This window comes from Harpegnathos saltator, unplaced genomic scaffold (genome assembly GCF_003227715.2).
Source record: "Harpegnathos saltator strain DR-91 unplaced genomic scaffold, Hsal_v8.6 scaffold255, whole genome shotgun sequence".
Classification (NCBI taxonomy): domain Eukaryota; kingdom Metazoa; phylum Arthropoda; class Insecta; order Hymenoptera; family Formicidae; genus Harpegnathos; species Harpegnathos saltator.
This window is the reverse complement of record NW_020230045.1, coordinates 1,222,178-1,241,868: the sequence shown is the minus strand read 5'-3', so window position 1 is coordinate 1,241,868 and position 19,691 is coordinate 1,222,178. Positions and strand designations below refer to the sequence as shown.

Here is a 19,691-nt window from a genome sequence, read left to right as displayed (position 1 = left end):
CAAATCCACGGATTCATGTAAATGTTTTGTACAGGGTTATTATATTGATCATGCAATATACGCGATCAAAGAAATTTTACGAAATTTACACTTTATCGGTGATACAGCAGATGCGAAATCAAATATATATGTATTTGTCATATCAAACGCTCCAAAATTTTATCGTGATGCAAATCGTGATCAAATAATTGTTAATAAGATTTAATTGAAGATTAGTAAAATAAAGAGAGAAATGAAGTAAGTGTAAACGTGTATGAAATTTATGAAATGAAGTGATTAGACTGAATTTTTTTTCTGATTTATATATGTAAAAATGATCAATAAATAAATGTTGCAAGTAATTTTCACGTTCTGTATACATTCGATTGGTTTTCCCTCCGCCAAGAAGAAAATAGATTTCCTCGCCTTTGTTTCATAAATCATCAATCTGTCGGATTAATTTTATTTGTAAATTTTTGTAAAGATTCTGAAAAATTCTTACATTCGTATAGGATGTATGCGATATATTCACATTGTGCAAGATTTCAAAGCATATGCGGGATGGTACAAGATAATTGAAACACACAGCCAAGTATTTTGTCATGTTGTGCATTTATTCGATTTTATACGTTTGCTGCAAATGTTGCATTCTACGCCTCCGTCATGGCGACCACTACATGTTTCCAACGAATAACGGAGATCGTGCGAGAACGTTGAAAACGAAACAATCACTTATGAACGTATCAATTACTTTCTCAGGCATCGCTCCTTACATATTTTCTTTTTATATATATATATATATATATTCGCGCTAAAAGTCAACGTTCTAATTTCTATAACTATATGCGTAGTAACTTTAGGAATAAAAAGTTCAATTATACACGATAAAATAAAATTAACATCACCAACATAATAAAACTATATGCATCTACTTGCATGTGAGATCTTTTCGTCAACTTCTTCGTTTGCTTAAGAACATTCAATCGTCAATCGAGAATGATTGAGAGAAGCATTGTCGTAGACGTTCCTTGAGGTCGACTGAAAGATTCCTGCGAGAGAAAGTTACTCTGTTCCCTACGATTCCTCATTATCCGCGACCTCTCTCGAAGGAATCGTCCAGGGCGAGGCAACGTAACGAAGCATACGCATTTATTTTATAATTCGCGGTTAATATGCGAACCAACGTCTAATCGCGAAAACTATTATTTCGGATCATCGGATTCTCACGAGTGTGAAAGTGACGATCCATCGAGTACGGTCAATGTATGAGGAGCGTACACGCGGTGCTCATTATTACTGACGTTTAGAGTAGTGACCGCACTTTCGACAAAATTCCCCATTGTCGTCCTGCCCTTCCTTCTCCCTGCATTTCATCGAATTCTCCTTGGAAATCCGAATGAAATCCAGATCGCCCGTATAAGGCCGATGGCCAATAGCGGCTATAGTTTCGCTTCTGGGGATGCCTATGTCGGCAGCAGCGATGGCTATCGCGTTGTCGCTGTTGTTTTCCGCATTGACGTCCACATTGACGATCGATCCGTTCACCACTGAGTAACTAGTAGCGCCAGTCTTCGAAATGGATGGCTTCCTCTTGATAGCTTCGGAGTTGTCAGACTCCTCCAGATTCTCATGAGCAAACGACTCGTCTGTAATAATCGTGTTTCACTTCGCATTACATCCCACTTATTTCGCTTATCCAATTATTTTTCTTTTTCTTAATCTATCAGGACGGACAAAAAGTTTCGTTCAATTTTGAACGGAAGATGTCGACACGCACGTGTAATGTTCCACTGCCAGAACATTGGCGAAAAATTGCAAATCAGGAGATGACAAAAATTACTTAACTTTCCTTTGCACGGGACAACGTCAAATCTGACTGAGGTGAACGAACAGGTGCATACGCACCGTTATCGAAATCATCCGTTTTATCAATGTCGGACGTTGACTCATACGTCCCGGCGTAATCTTCATCCTCCTTCATTAACGGTAACTCGGAAGGGGGGTCCGACAGTGGACGGCTACAAACGTATCCCTAAGAGAAATATATACAGTTACATATCGTTGAGTGTAATATTCTCACGTTGCGCGAATAAAGCTAAAGTAAATGGCAAATATCGGAAGGGCGGGCGATTTTTGGGGCGTACCTGAACGAGATCCATACGAGAGTCCAAAGAGAATTGCTTGCCCGACATTAGTATACCGCGAATGCGACGACGCATGGCTGAAATAACACAGGCGACACGTGAGTCGGCATGTTAATCGCAGAGATAGTCGTGCGAGTAAACTTTTCGCTCTCCTCCGCCTTAGGAGTTGAACACTGAACGAAGACGCATTCGGGAACCTACTGAATACGCTAGCTCTACTCGACGAATATTTATCTAACGTTTCTGTATAATACCAACAGATCTACTCTACAGCACCACTCACCCGGGCTGTCTCTCGCCTCGAGATGAATTTTCCCAAAAGTTTTCATGCACTCCTCGAACACCTCGGCCGCGTCGTAAATAGCGGCGAAACTGCCGTTCACGATTTTCGGCGACATCGGCGAATTTGCCAGTAGCAAGCTCGATCCGAAATTTTCGTTCTTCTGTCGCGTATCTGCGAACCGCCGAAATCGCTTTTACATGCCACTATTGAGAGTACACGCGACGACATTATCGCGGGTGGAACGTTTATTCCGACATGCCCCAATTCGGCAGTAGGATAGAATCGTTTGTGCAACTCACCTCCGAATAGTGCATAATAACGTGTGCGTAATAACAAAAGGATAAAAAGCAACATGGAAAAGGGGGAGAAATATTTATTAACAACATCATCAAATATAACTTAATAGAAATAATAAATACGAATCAATATGTCCAACAACTTAAAACAATAATATTACGTCGGAAAAATAATTCGACATAAACATAAAATTTCAACAAAAAAGACTAGCAACTGGCAAATCTTATTATCTTTGCATCAAAATGTAAATAAACAATGTAAGAAAAAAGAAATTCTCTTTCTTACGTGCCATTAATATTGCAAGTCTTTCGCTAATTGATATAAATTGAAAAATGTTTATACGATTGCGTGTATTGTATTAGGTGTACAACTTTGCTTCCGCCGTTTTCTCTTCCGAAATTCGAGGCTATTGTAAAAAACTGGTTATACATTTATGATTCAAAGTATTGTCCATCGCTGGCCACTATTTTCTCCCATTTTTCGGGCAACGTACGAATCCACGAATTCAATTTCTTACTTCTTCATAAGACCGGAAGTGCTGGTCAACCAGGCCGTGTGCCATTGATCGAAACAAGTGATAGTCAGAAGGAGCAACGTCTGGAGAACGGGTGGGGTAGGATTTCCCATTTCAACGTTTCCAAGTATATCTTGACCACTTTCGCAACATGGGGGGGGGGTCGAGCATTGTCATGCTACAAAATCACTTTATCGTGTCTCTCGTTGTATCGCGGCCGTTTGTCTGTCAATGCTCGGCTCAAACGCATTAATTGCGTTCGATAACGATCGCCTGTGATTGTTTCAGTCGGTTTTAACAGCTCATAATACACTACGCTGAGCTGGTCCCACGAAATACAGAGCATGACCTTGGAGCCGTGAATATTCAGTTTGGCCGTCGACGTGGAAGCATGCCCATGATTTTCTGCGCCTGGGGTTATCGTAATGAACCCATTTTTCGTCCCCAGTCACAATGCAGAAATCCCTTCCGTCTTTGCCTTTCAAGCAACTGTTCACAAGCAAACAAACGCCGTTCAACATCTCTCGGTTTCAACTCGGTACAGCACCCAATTTCCTTGCTTCTGAATCATTCCCATGTCTTTGAGGCGTTTTGAAATTGCTTGTTGAGTCACTCCCAATGATCGTGCCAATTCTTCTTGACTTTGACACGAGTTTTCATTAAGTAATGCCTCCAATTGTGCATCTTCGAAAACCTTCTCTCTCTCCCACCGCCGGTCTTTGACGTGAAAATCACCGTTCTTGAAGCGTTGCAACCACTCACGACACGTTCTTTCATTAATAGCGGCCTCGCCATAAGTATTTGAGAGCATTCGATGAGCCGCAGCCGCAGATTTCTTCATATTTAAGCAGAAAATTAAAACCTCCCGCAAATGACGAGAATTTGGCTAGTAAACTGACATTTTCAATCGAGAATAACTTTATGATGCAGACACAAATCGACTAGTGTTTCTATGGGGTTATGTTGACAGATGCCCAAGTTTATTGCATGACGTCTATGATCTATTTATTTCGACCACTACTTACCGCTAAAGCCATCTATAGGGAAACGGCGGAAGCAAAGTTGTACACCTAATACGTAGCAAAAATGTGTATTTCACGCGAATCGGACATTTTTGCCTCCTCGAGTAATAAAACATTAGCTTTGTGTATTTTTCATAAACGAGAGAGAACGTCTTCAATTTAATTTTTATCAATTACCTATTTCCGCGGATATTCCCGTAGATAATTTCAATTTATCGCTAGTCACGCATATATAAAACTAATATATACAAAATAGAAGTAAAGATGGCGCGAGAAATTTGTCGGCTCGATGAAATTTGACATTTTCGTGATGACTGATTTACGACTTGACGTTTACATGTACCACCTGCAATTTATCTCGTCTAAAATGGATGTCTTTCCCGGAGAGAATAATTTAAGTCTCTATAGGTCATTATGAGTTGTCAAGCAGTTTGAAGCTGTCTGAGTCCCGCCTCGTTATTACCTGCAAGGGGAACTCTTGGCCGTACAGGTGATCCGGAACTATCACCCAACATCTCACTCGCGATATTTCGTATCTCCGCCCAATCCCTCAGTATGTCCTCGTTCGTCGTGCTGGAAGAAGCACGATTGCAAAATCCAATAAATGCGCTGCGACACTTCTAATCTAATAACATGCAACACGGTTGTTCTAATTGCAGTCGTAAAAAGAACGACGAATAAAGTTCGAAGCTAAAGCTCCGCCATATTTAAATCCATCATCGCGACAATCGTTCAACAATCGATCAATTTTCAATAGCTACATTTTCGTCTCGGCCCTGCCGAGTGATTGCAATATAGTCTCTCAGCGCGCGCGCGCGTGCATGTTCCGTTAAAATCTAATTTACGAGAATATTTATGAGCGCAGATCTATAATGCGATAAAGAAATATGACCAGATGAATGTCGACAGGTAGACGTACTTCGTAGAAGTAACCGTGAATCTAATGACGTATTTTCCATGCAAAGCGGCTGGCACGCAATGAAGCCGACCCCGTGAATTAAGCTTCTTTAGCAAGCGCTCCGTTAAAGTATTCTCGCCTCGAAGACGGAAAACTACCATGCCGAGGTGCCGAGCTGCGGGGATTTCGAAGCGTGCGTCGGCCAAGACCAGAGCTTCGAATTTTTGCGCTAGTCTCACGCCCTGCAAACATACGTTTCGAATTGCATATTTTAGTCGTGCGAGGAATAGAAAAACAATCAAGTCCGGTTTAATATCCCAGACCTTTCTTTCTTTCGTTGTCAAATAGACTCGGACTAATTTGGCTGACTAATTTGCCGCTTACCTCACGGATATGCTTTTGCAAACCAGTAATTCCGTAATTTCTGATGACGAACCACAGTTTCAGCGCCCTGAATCTCTTAGACAGCGGGATTTGCCAATGCTAAAATTATTATCGAGATGGGATTATTACGGAACGGACATCACATTCGATTTGAATACTTAATTGCATAACGTGAAAAGAAATCTGTTAAAAAATCTTACGGATACTTATAAAAACTGTATTATTTTATCCTTCTACTCCAGACTCTGGAGCAAATCTTACTCCAGACCAATTACTTTTTTATCTTACGACACGTTATTGCAAGACGCAGTTAAAAGGCGTTGCTGCTTACCATATAATCGATCGCGAGACCTGTGCAGAAATAAAAGTCTCTTAACAAAATTGCATTTTCACCTGTATACATCGATAAGTAACGCAATATTCGTAAGGAAGAAACTAATTTCTTTATCAGAGGTAAAAATTAAATTGCAAGATTACCTGAATTTTCATGCTTCAAGTACAGCGGATCTACATTAAAGGTCCTGTGCAGCGCTTGGCTATTTTTCACCCTGAAACAGACCGCGCGAGCGGAGAAGAAATTAATACCCGAACTCTTCTTCGGTTATTTATACATGTTTCATTACGTATCGTTCGATAAGCACAAGGAAATGTGCTCTTCTCAAGCTGATTTTCCGAATCGCTTTACCGCTGCATTTCTCACCGCGCGTTTTACCAAATTCGCGCGCGTTATTTACAGAAACGAGAATTATTCGAGGAAAGTTGCTTCGAATATTTATTTTAAACTATCCCCGTGCAATTTTTTTACAATTGACACGATCTTGCGATCTCGTTGACTTATCAGATTTTACTCGGTGCTATCGACTTTAAAAGCAATTCAAATAATATTCCGAAAGATTGGGAATCGCGTTCAATCGTTGGAACGGCCTTTAAAGCGGAAATTGCGGAAGGAACGGAAAAAGGTGGCCGCTGTGCGTCCGCGGTTCAGCCAATGAAACGAAAATTGTGGAACAATAGTTGTTCGCTTACGAGACGGACGCGCGATTCAAAAGAGAGTCAGCCACGTCTGATTAATTTATAACCGTTTATTATATTTTAGCAAGAATCACGAGGAAATGCGATATATTAATTACACCGATCGTCGTTCATGCTGAGATAATCGAGAAAGCTATCGATTCTTGTTTGTAACTTATGACTTTGTCGTGACATTGTGCTCGTACCACATAGCTGTGCAATCGAAATGGACCATGAGCCACTTGCTGGGATTGAAGGCGATGGAGTCCGCGAGCTCCACTCCTTGAAGCCAACCGCGAAATTCGGGGCATACGAACGCACTGCCTGCGTACGCCGCGTCGATGTGCAGCCATAAACCGTTCTTTTGACCTGCGAGGAATGGCACGAAATATTTTTGAGCTGTCGCAAGGCTTCGAAAAAAGTTCGTAGAAAAAATTACTTAACGTTAAAGTGCAACTCGATAATATTCGGTCATCCGGTTTGTAATAAATTTTATACACTTACATATCGGTGCGATTTCTTTGAGATTATCGAAGGAACACGCACCAGTGGTGCCTAGCGTTGCACACACCTGCACAAATAACAGGATCGTGTCCTATGCATTATCCGGGGGAAAAGTGTTTTTGTTTAAACAATTAAATTAATTGACGAACGATCGCTTCATTTTTCGTCGTCGGTATAAGGCTAAGAAATCAAAATCCATTGCAGTAAATCCAAATATATTTTTCAAAATTATTAACGAAATAATATTAATTGTGTTTAATGTAACATAACAATTCACGTATATTTAGTTGAATTATATATATATATATATATTTAATGACAAATGTGTAATTTAATCCACTCGAGGGAATGATACAGCGAATTTTTAAGTACGATATATCAAAATCGTATTCGATATAATAACCAATCATTTATCTATGATCGTCCGTGAAAACTAAATTTCTTTGCCTCTTCCCGAGAACAAGATCTAATCCTTCGGACAAAATAACAGTTGCGCATAATTAACTACGTCCAAAAAAAGTCGGTTTTTGAACGCGACATCCAATGTAATCTTGCCGGAACGCATAATTGGCGATCGCGTTAACAAACATCAAAAATAAAAATGTTTCGCTCCGAACAAGAGTCCACAAAGCGGACTAGAAAGTTCCTGCGGGACCAACTAGCGCGACGCCAATCCGACTTGGCTCGCCGAACCCGCTTCGTCTCTTTCTACTTGCAGGGAATACGTCTGTAATTGGCGGACTAGTCGGTCTACGCGTATACTTGAACCACTGGCTTATGCGGCACCCTTAGTAACCACCATAGTGGATTTAATCCCTATGACGTTATTAAAACCACCATATTCTCTACACAACTGTACTGCTGCGAACCTAACAAATGGACAATATAAGAGAATTATTAATAATGACCGCGAAAAGATGTGTAAGAAGCAGCCATATTCCTTACGAAAGCAGTTTGATGAGAAAGACGACAATTTCGGTCACACAAACGTGAGGCCAACGTTGAATGTAGCCGAGAAATCATTTGTGCGCAGATAAAGCAAAAGTATCGGGGAAAAATACATGAGGTAAATCGAAACTTACGAAGAAGGGAAGAAGGCCCTCTGCTCGATCGCGAGTCAATGCCTCGAGTAAAGCCTCGCCCCTCATGCTTAAATCGTCGTCGGACTCGATGTATCGCATTCGAACCAGTCCTATGAGTCCAGCCTTCTCCACGCTTGAATGTGCCTGTTATGCAAATGACGACGATAACAAAAGCAACGCATAATCACAGGCGAGGATGTTGAAGTATTAAAATGAATATTAAAATTGAAAACACATTTTCGGAGTTAAGATCTTTCTCTCGCGCTTCGAGATTCGGTGTTTCTTCGACTTCGTCCCGATTTCTCCAAGAATTTCAATTCCGAAATTACAACGCACACTTTTCAACACGTCTCCTCCTCCGCAAGATCGTGAGATGAGACAAACGCGCTTCTTAATCTCCCTCGTCCCACCGCCCATCCCAGGACACTCGCGAGAAAACCTTCTGATATTCAAGCAGACTCGTCCCAGTCCCAGTGCGAATAAATATCGCACCATTTATCGGCGTTTATCCAGCGTCTAAGCGCGCTGTAAAAAGTTCTCCGGGGAGTTCCCCAGCTGGAAGTTTCCGTTCGCCGCGACATATGCATTATTTATCGCACCAACGCCTATCAACGTTAATTATTTCTTCTCTGTTTTCCCGTTTGATTGCTCCCAGCCGTCGCATATTTTCGAATGGAATTTAAATGAAGTATCACGAGCGCTCGCACTCTCTCGCGAGAAGAAAAAATCGCCGCAGTGACTACGAACCTGATCTGAGCAATAGGCGACGAGCCGCGAGTTGATCTCGGTCGCCATGCGCTCCGGATCGTTTTCTTGCACATCCCTGATCGCCCTGGTCCTGGCCGCGAGCAAACACACCAGCGTGGCTTCCGACGCTGTTGTTTGAATAACGCCACCGCCGCCGGAGCCGCCCGGTCGGTGCAAGAAATCCTCGGGCAGACCGATCATCTTGCCGAGCCAATTCATAACGATCGTCTCCAATTCGGTGCACGCGGGACTGGAAGCCTGTGTAAACGGTAATGTGGGATTCAAAATGGCGCTCTGCCGGCGAAACCGACTCCTCCAAGCGGTTTTGCGGGTTCAGGACACTAAAATTCGAGTCTCTTCGAGTATCGATTTAGTAAGTCGCCTCTGTTATTCAGCGAATTATCGGAAGACATTAGTGCCGTGGAAAATGACTTCTACGAGTCTTCTCGTGAATTGAACAAAAAATATGTCGCACGATTGATCTTTATTTATATCTCGATCGCGCGTCAATGCCTCTCATGCTGGAGTCGTCATCAGATTCGGTACATCGCATTCAAACCGATCCTATCTTCACGCCTTCTTCACGCCTGAATATATCTGTTACGTAAACATCTGTTACATAAAGCAACGATAATAACAAAAACAACATGTGAATAAGGCAGAAATTTTACATGAGTCATAATGCGGATGAAATATTCCTCACTCGCATATCGATTCCGCAATCTCACAAGGCGATGTTTAATCTCATGAAAATTGCTCTTTATTGTTACCTGAGAGTATTAATGAACGGCTTCATAGATTCAGAAAAATCCGACAAGTATCGTACAAACGTTATTTGTGCCATGATGTAATGGTATCGTAACATTATTTGAGTCATGATGTAACGGTCAGTTCAAAATGCATGGAAAAACAATCTTATGTAATTGTACAAAAATCAGACGCAAATTCCACGATGAGAAATGACATTTTCCAAGAAACTCATTCGACGAATTCATCGTTCAGCTCGTGGCCAGATCCGATTGATCAGAAAGCCGCCGTAGGAACCTCTCTGCTCTTGCAATCGAATTTCCCATGTTTCGAGCTCGGCTGTTCTTCGCAGGCGACGGACAATTCAGTTACACTAACGGCACTGTTTTTCTTGCGCGTGCGTTAAGCGTGTCGGGACGTATGTGAAAAAACCGAAATATTGGGTTGGCAACTAAGTTGTAAGTAATTGCGGATTTTGTCGACAGATGGATTTTACACTTTCTTTTGTTTCGTTAACGTGTTCAAAGTACCTAACCTATATTTTTTTCTTATTGTTTGGACTTCTACCTTTCATTTAGTACAAAAATTATATCGATTAGTTCTTTAGTTTTGTTTTTATCCCAATTTAAAAATGGAAGAGCAAGACGTGCACTTCAGACATATTTTATTGTATTATTTCCGAAAAGGCAAGAACGCATCGCAAGCACACAAGAAGTTATGTGCCGTGTATGGGAATGAAGCCTTGAAAGAAAGGCAGTGTCAAAATTGGTTTGTCAGATTTCGTTCTGGTGATTTTTCATGGAAAAATGCTCAACGATCTGACCGTCCAGTTGAAGTCGATGAGACCCATATCAAGGCCATTATCGATTCAGATCGTCATAGCACAACACGTGATATTGCAGAGAAGCTCAATGTATCGCATACATACATTGAAAAAGATTTAAAAAAGCAAATTAAAAATTTTGAATTTTCATTCTTATTTAAAATCCGCAATCACTTAGTTGCCAACCCAATACAATGCCGTCCGCGCGACGGCTGCATGCTCACCCACGTGAAGCCCAGACAGTTTATGGCGTCGGCCAGCATGTCGCCCAGCAGACTGGCGGGTGAATTCAGAGCCGGGAAATAGGCGTGCATGTGCGGGCTCTGCCAATGCGTCACACCCGGCATGATGCATCTCTCGATGTCGGCGAATATATCCTCCCAAGGCTCGCCGTCCACCGGTGCCGACGCCGGTAGGACGTTCCTCAGGTACCCCGGCGAGACCGCCGGGTACACGCGCCGAGAACGGATGTTGCCCAGGTAATCGGCGATGTAATCCACCATTTCTTTGCCTGCGCGATAGTTCACATACGTTATATGATGAGTGTAGCGACTATATGATGGTTCACGTAGTTCGCGCGTGTCCCCCTCGCGAATCTGTTTCCGTCGCCAGTCGGAAGGTTTCGTTCGATCTTCCGGTCGGATTGCGACTCTCTGTCGCATTCGAAACAGATCGATCGCTAACAGTAATCGATTAATTTTACGTTTCTCGAATTTTATATTAGATAATTACGAATTGAATTTATATTAAAATTGTTTGAAATTTTACAGTACAATCACCAGTTCGGATTAATTCGGCGTTTGACTGATCTGTTTTCATCGAACGCAATCGAATGCTAGACTTTTACTGGACAATCGAAGCGAACTTTTCGACTGACTTTTCGATACAAGCAAAGCGATTCTTCTAGCCGCGCATCTTGCGCACTCTGATTGGTGGACGCGTTTAATACTTCGCAAGTCGGTGTAGCGGATATTTACGCGACGATTCCGTGAATATTTTTCTCAACCTTGGCGAAGCGGTAAGTCAATTTTTTAATTACTCGCAAAAACGACGGATTGTAAAAATTGTTCGTGAAACATTCTCCCTTCTTGACTGCATATCGGGATATCCATTTAGCGTCACAGTACTTTACGTCGCGAAACGCTAACCCGATATAATTGAAAGTCGCCGGTAAACACATCGCAGGGATTAAGTTTGCTGAAGCCCTTCCGCTCAAAATTTCGCGCACTCGTCAGCGCCGTGATTGAAAGCAATCGAGAAACAAAAGAATGCTTTGAAGTATCGAACGGTTGTTCCATGCTCTGAAGCAGGAACGAGATTTTACAAAGGCTGCTCTCTGTTCCGCGCAATATCGTGATGCCACCTTCTTGCAGTTGTTTAGAAAGCGGAATCGCTCTTTCTATCTCTCTCTCTCTCTCTCTCTCTCTCTCTCTCTCTCTCTCTCTGCACGATATTTCGCGACAGAGCGCGTTATCCGAACGTATTTCTTTCTTACACGCAGAGGGGAGGGCAAACAGTTCCCTTCAAACTACCCTTTTATTATGATATTTACTCGCGCGCCGGAGAGCAGCTCCCGCAAACGCGTGTCTTTCTCAAAGGAGAAAGAACGTGGCAAATAAAAAGAACTCTCAGCCGCGATTATGGATAAACGAATGATCATTACGTCGTGATGCAAGACGACAGGTATATTGCCGGCAAATCGATTCTTACACGCCGAAACGAAGGGACGGAACGACCGACTACGGATTGAGATCGAATCCAAGCCGCGCGTGTGACTGAAATTGTAAACTTGATCGGGATGCCTTGATCGGAAACAATATCGCACCTACGAAGGCTTTGCCAATTCTATCGGTAATCCCTGTTTATCGGCGTCGTTCCAGGCGTCTCGCGACCATTGTCCCGGAATTGCCTGATTTATTTTTATCGTGACGTATTCGGATAACGCGTCACTCCGATACCTCGGTTTTGCACTGGCACGTACACTTGCGTCACGATTACAAAATCGCCGGCATTGAAACTATTGTCGCGTGAACATTAAATTCTCGAGGTCTCGTATTCAGACACAGTTACAGAGCGCGACGAAAGCGCGCTTTAAAGTACTTGGTCGAATGCGTAAATCTAATTAGCCACGCTATTTTATTGCTTGCGATATCATATTTAGATATATATATATATATATATATGTATACGTTCGCTTACCATGTTTGCGATATTCCTCCAAATTCATCCTACCTGTAACGAGAAACGTGATTACGTTTATCACTTGTTAGCAGTTGATGATTTTTATGCCGCACCAACACACGCGAAATTTTCATCAAGACGATGCCTGCGCTGCGCTGCACAGTCGCGTAACAATATTTTATCAGGATATCGATTCTCCTTGCTCGCGGGAAATCTTTCTGTCGCGGGAAGGTCTTTCTGTCGCAATCGATTGACAACCAATGATCGAGCGGCGCGCAAACAAAGAATCTTCCCTCCCGGAAAAAGTTGCTATCGTCAAACGTCAGATGCGATGCGATCTCTTGAAAAAGATATTACCACACTTTGAAAACAATGGCGCGCATAATACGTAAACACCACGGGCGCTTTCCTCGTGCGCGGTGCGCACGAAAAAAAAAATGTAAAATACGTAATTCAAATTAGAACGTGAGTGCTCGACGTAGCTGCGTGTTTAAGATGATTCACTGGCCGTACCTGATCGGTAGCATGTGACGACTCAGGAGTCGTCAGGAGTCGACGCCGAGAGATCGCAGGGAGATCCGGACGCGGTGCGTATAAATTCCTTTTGCTCACGGAGAGGACGACGGCGAAGGGAATCCGTCGCTCACGACGAGGTTCTGAGCGCGCTGGAGCCGCGCTGACGCGCCGATCACGAGAGAGCGAGCGAGCGAGCGAGCGAGCGAGCGAGCGAGCGAACGACGTTGACCTAGCGCGCAAATTCGCGATGCGAGTTCATCGTTAATTTCTACGGATTCACCATCGATCGGCGCTCGCGTCACATGGCCGTCGAGCTTGTTAGGATATCCCGTCACGGCCTAGAACCAGATCGGTCGTCAGCAGGTCGCCTCCACCAGCGCGCGGTGACGAGATTTTCAAGACGAGCTTCGATCCCGATTACACCGCTTATCCGCAACGTTCGTTCCGAGTTCGGTCGGAATGCTTGAATGCGAAATTGCGAGAGAATTCCGAGCGGCGGCCTATAGAGCCTATTTCTAATACCTTTCCTTGACGCAGACGCTCGTATTCTTTTCTCGTGATTTGTATTATACAACTTTATGCATCGTGGTAGATCAGCAATTTCTGTCGCAATAAAGTCCCCTTGATATCAGCTCTTGCACGATCGCGTGTTTCGCGGAAGCACGTGGCGCGGGCCGATAATCGCTGACGGAGTGTGGTCACGTACACGTGACAATGGCCATCAAAAGTGTTAAGTGAAAACAAGATACATTTAACGGGAGAATTCCGAGCAGCGGGCTGACTTCTTATTGGCTCAAATGCATTTGCGCAAACGTAACATACTTTTATATTGACGTAAGCAAAAATTTATCGTTGAACCTCCCTCCCTCCCTCCCTCCTTCGTGCATTATTGAGAGTCGCGATAATTTCTCAAGGTTTACGTTCTCATCTAGACATACGAAGCGAAGGAAATATGGAGATAAGGGCGAATGTCGCGTGTCCGTAAGTAGCGGCTAATCTCATTTCGGAAAACACAGAATCCCACTCTTACTCGGCGCAAGGATCCAATGTATCCGTTCGTGTTCACGTCGTCACGCATCGCCGGCGATGTGAGTAAACTCAAGAAATGTCCGACCTTGGAACATTCATAATCGAATATAAAATGATCAAACGTGCCGAGAGCCGTGTCTACATGCCCACGGTTCAGCCCGTGATACATCATACTGTAGGGAAAATATCAAGGAAAAAATTTAAGAAAATATACTTTATTAAAAATAAATTGAATAAATTTAAAAAAATAAATCTTATCTCCTCTTGAGATTTCTAAAAATGGCCATAAAATGTCAATCCCCTTGCAAACAAATAGATATCTTTGGTCAAGTGTTGGGTAATCGGGTTCCAACAATTAATAATGCACGTAAACTGAATCGTACGAAGGGACCAATCGATCCACGCAATTTGACGTGATGAAACGTAACTTTGCTCAGTTTGTACGGCGACTTCCAATGACGAGAGAAACAAGACGTAATTTCTCCAGTTCCTCTCTCTCTCTCTCTCTCTCTCTCTCTCTCCTCGTCTTTCTAAGAAAATTCTTCCGTCTCCCCGTTGCGTCAAATCAAACAAAATCAAACGAAATCTAATGGGCGAACGAACGTATTCGCGAGTTTCGTATAGTGCTGAGAAATGCGTTGTCTCAGCCACAGATCGCCACAGACTAGAATCGTGACTTACCGAACAAGTCGTCGCAAGTCCTCACGAAGGCGGAAAGAATCGCGAGACGAGCGCGAAACGGAAAATCGAATCGGTCACAGGCAGTCGCGAGGATCTGAAGCCAGAATGACGCCCGGCGATATTAAAAGCTCGTCCTTCCTCCGTTTCCGCTTCCGACTTTTGTAATTTCCCGTAGCTTTCATCGCCGTCGTGCGGTTTGCCGAGGGATTTATCCGCGACGCCGCCGCCGCCGCCGCCGCCGCCGCCGCCGCCACTGCCGCCGCTGGCCGCTCGCGGACTCTCCGTCAGCGATTCGCGATTCAACGAAGAAAATGCCAGCAAATACCAGTTAGACCAGTAACATTCTCGAATCGCTCACCGCTGATTACCGAATAATCCAGTTTCGTCGATTTGCATTGAACTGCGAAGTGCATTACACTGCGTATCGCGCAGGTGAAAATCGGAGTCTTTCTTCTTCGTAATTATATTTTCGAAGCGCTTGACATATTTCACGGGAAATTCTTTCTTAGTCGAATCTTTAGATTTCCGCCTCCTCACGATAAGCTAAACCGTAAGCGAAACGGAGAATTGGTCGCAAAAATCGCCGAGAACAGAAGCTACCGCGATGCGGGGAAAGGAATGCGATAAAGGTGACCACTCAGTAGAAATTCTCGTGGCTGCTCTTAAATCTCCCTTTTCGAATAGTCTTCGCGGTCTTCTCATTGGTCCGCGTCGATGCTGATGAGCCTCCAGTTAAAGGCAATGAGTCGTCACATTATTCGCGACATGAATATCGATATGTTGTCAAAATACATGCTAATCCTAGACTCGCGAACAATAGCTAACATATTTGAATAATAGCTTCGGTCGCCAAGCCTCTTTGTCCGAGATTCTGTTAATGTTCCTTGAATCTACCGGTCCTACCTAATAATCCGCGGTCTAGACGGAGTTTTATCCGTTAACTGTTTACGCTTTATATAAATCATCTCTAGTGAATTAAGCAAAGTTAAAGTGACGCTTGCAAATTAAAGGCGATACATAATAAATTTGAGAAAGGAATTATGATGAATATGTTAAACACGTAGATTTACTCTGAAGAAGTATCAAATAGCTGTCATATTTTCAATGCTAACTTTAATGTTATCGCTTACTTATATATCGCAATTTAATAAAGATGTTCAAAAATAAGCCAAAACTATATAAATGCGTTATCAAATCTATCACACACACAAAATCGGATGAAATATTCTTACCGAGTTTTCCCTTACAATTAATTTCTTTTTACTTTTTATTATCATTATTATTATTATTATTATTATTATTAGTATTATTATTATTAACTAAAGAAGATTAAATATCTTTCAGCGATGACTGTCATGATGAAATTGTAACGATAATAAATATCACTTTAATTGGGACCAGAGTCGGAAACGGCAGAGTTGCGCTGACATTTCGAGTTGCATCTCGTCGAACATTTAAATGTCGCGTATATCTTACAATTGTCATTCATTTCGTGATATGTTGCGATATATAATTTACTTTACATTACGTACGATCAAGAACGTCAGATACTTTTTTTTATGTAACATATGTGTCTATTTTATTTAGAAGTAAGTAGCTTTAATATCTCTTTTAAACTTTCAGAGAGCATTTGATACATTTCGATTTAAAAGAAATTAAATGAACACTGCTGTGACGACGTTTTCCTCTATAGTTGAAAATAAATATATCTTTAAACGGTGATAACTTTTAAATATAGATTTTAGTAGTAAAAACTTGTCGTGACCGAAGTTATGCAAGAAGGTTACTTCTTTACTCTGTTATTTGCGACGAGTATAATGAAAATATATCTAATTGACATAATGTCAATAATCCCCAATATTTAAATCGCTTCCTGCCTTTCTTTATCTTTTTACTCTTTTGTGAAACGTCTTTAGGTATTAAATTTTTTCACGTTATTACGAGGAAATATAATACTTTAACATTTTTGGATCGTTCTTGCTTTAATTAATTAATCGATACGATTGATGGAAACGAATTAAATACTAACGCGATACACGTGGCTCGCCTGTCTCAAGTGATAACGACGTACCGGACCGTTTGGACTTTGTTTGGAAATATCACGATGTTCTTTTTCGCATCAACTATGCATAGATTGCATAACAATCTAACATTGTCGATCTCGTGGAAATGATTTTACGAATTCTATAATTGTAAGGAGCCGATATGATCCGCGGCGTGATATAAATGCAATATGTCACTACAGATTAAATCACATTGTGTCACTTGTGCAATAATCGCGCGAACATGGATTGATTTCTCTCGAAAATTTCGAAAATGTGAGCAATTCGAGAAAGATATCGCGCACACCGTTGTCTTTTGAGTTCGTTTGCCACTCGTTTGATTAAACGATCACGATAAAAGCAACGAGAATTTTTGAAGTAAAGAAGAAAAAAGAAGACGCAACGAAACAATTATTAACTTTATGTGTGCGTAATAAAATTACATCTCAAAATTACTTCTTTCGGCGAACCTTTCTCATTTACGTATTATTTTATTTTTTGTATCACCTACACCGGGACTTTAATCTCCAGAGTGTCGCGACGTGTTGGTAACAAATCCGAAAGCATTCTCACGAGCAACTTGTCAATTCATGTGTAAAAGGAAGCACATAAAACTACAAAAGCCTCTATTCTTTGACGCTTGAATTTCGAGTGTCGAGGCGAGATCGGCTGACCTGGTAGGAAGTCCCACGTCGATCGCTCAGATCGTAAGGGATTAAGTTGAGGATATGATGACTTGAAGTCACACGAGACGAGAAATACTGCCGTGGTCTCTCCTGCCGGATGGTCACACTCGTTTTCCTTTTTCGTTGTCCAGCAGGAAATATCCGCGGCGGAAGCGAATCGGCGGAATGCGCGCCGCTCAACAAGTGGCTGCTTTTATATAGCCGCGCGCTCCGCGCACGATTCCTCTGATAGCGCAAGCGTAACGAGAAACTGTGGAAGGATGATGAGTCCTATGACCACGATCCACCGTTGAGGGGGAACACCCACTACGTGAGGAATGACAGTTTGCATAATCTGAACAAAGTTTTGTAAGAATGACGTAGAGCGAATATCGGTAAATATTTGGAAATATAAAAAGCGCGGTCTTTTTTCAGCAATGTTAAAGGCTTAAGACTTTTTTCAGCAAAATCATATATACAAGGTGAGGAAAAAGTATGGATAATCCTGAAAAGTCTCGAAAAATATGAGTTTAACAGAAAAATATTTCCGGTAAAAGTTGTAGGACTTAAAAAGATTTATTTACTGCTCTTATCAGCTTGATCTTGAATGACGTCGTCAAGGTCAGAACAAATTCAAGGAATTTTTTAAATGTGGCACCAGTTTTTTTATTACATACTCTTATAGCCCTTGTTGAGGCATTTTCAAAACACTATAATTTCTAAAGCTTCTTTCGGTTAAGAAATTTTTGAGATATTTTAAAGTAAAACAGCAAAACCACATATTGTAGATGATCTACATTCTACATTGTCGAATCCTTAATGAAGCTGCGCTTATTCCCAGAGATTGCATTAGGAACGCTTTTTCAAGATTTTATAATCGACTAACACATTATTAAACTGTGAATAGTGGAAACTTTGAAAAGATAGATTCTTCCGCAATCTCGCCTTAGATGGCCGGATCCTTGCTCGATCTCGTTTTAGATAGCCGGATCCTCCTCCGGATCTTACCTTAGATAGCCAGATCCTTCCTCGATCTTGTCTTATTCGAATCCTCTTTTTTCCTTTACTTTGCAGATATATCATATTTTATGTTATAAAAAGTATCATGACAAATTTTTAAATATCTCAAGAAATTCTTAAGCAAAAGAGACTTTATAATAGTGTTCTGAAAACGTCTCAACAAAGGCTATAAGAATACGTAGTAAAAAATTGGAAGTCAAATTGGAAGTTTAATAAAGTTCCACTTAATCTTGTCCTGACTCTAGCGGCGCTATCCAAAGTCAAACTGATAACATCAGCAAATAGATCTTTTTAAACCCTATAACTTTTATTCGGAACACCTTTCTGTAACATTTATATTTTCCGAGATTTTTCAGGGTTTCCATAATTTTTACCTTTTATCTTGTGATGAAAGCAACGTTGACATTTTCTTCGAAAAAAAGCGTTATCTTCCTTTTGTTCAGAAATAAAACACAAATCAAATTTCTTTTCGAAAAACAAAAATGAAGATACTGGTTTTTTATTCGACCATTTAATTGTTATCGGCACTTATAGACGCTCGACAAGATATTCACCGTGTACTATCAGTAGCTATAAACTTTTAGCGGTAATCGCTCGCTGAGCTCCATCGACGCCTATAAACTCTCGGCAATCTACGCTCGCTATATTTTTTCACAAATCCGATTTTATGTAATCTATAAATAGCATCGTAACACGCGAAGGTACACGGTAAAGATGAGCTCCTTGCCCCCAAGTGATCCGTAGTCAAAGGGTTAAGACCACACGTTAGTACACACGATACACACAGTTAGCGGATTAACATGCTGCTATATTTATCTTTGTTGCACGATATAATAATATAACGTTTCTTATGACGTTATAAATTTACCGGTGGAAGAAAAGATATACGATAACAGCGTAAAATTAATTTCCATATTTACGTACGCTTCTTAATATTTGCCGTTAATTAAGTTTTTTCTTTTTTTTTTCTTAAAAATGAACATCGAGAAAAAGCAAAAACCATTAAGAGTCAATTAATTGATTGAATTAAAAATTGCAATATATTATATTAATCGTCTCATAAAAAAATTCCATCTTCGAAAAAACATTTAGAACGAGTCGCATAATCAATACTGATAATTA

General features: G+C 41.5%; 1 protein-coding gene across 2 annotated transcripts; it reads right to left on the bottom strand.

The window, feature by feature from the left end:
• Positions 1-572: 572 nt before the first annotated feature.
• Positions 573-17,738, bottom strand: Hdc (histidine decarboxylase). 2 transcript variants are annotated; one of them, XM_011155639.2, is made up of 16 exons: positions 17,559-17,738; positions 12,635-12,667; positions 10,660-10,946; positions 8,866-9,123; positions 8,119-8,262; positions 7,037-7,103; positions 6,739-6,901; positions 5,999-6,069; positions 5,853-5,872; positions 5,522-5,620; positions 5,159-5,379; positions 4,703-4,812; positions 2,407-2,577; positions 2,124-2,200; positions 1,885-2,011; positions 573-1,625 (listed from the first exon to the last, which is right to left on the bottom strand). In XM_011155639.2, exons 2-16 carry the CDS (start codon positions 12,660-12,662, stop codon positions 1,273-1,275), a joined length of 2,196 nt encoding a protein of 731 aa, XP_011153941.1. In that variant the 5' UTR covers positions 12,663-12,667; positions 17,559-17,738; the 3' UTR covers positions 573-1,272. The 2 variants fall into 2 exon arrangements, with proteins under 2 accessions (XP_011153941.1, XP_011153942.1); XM_011155640.3 differs by lacking the exon at positions 17,559-17,738 and adding an exon at positions 13,130-13,409 and having other exon boundaries at positions 1,273-1,625.
• Positions 17,739-19,691: the final 1,953 nt, after the last annotated feature.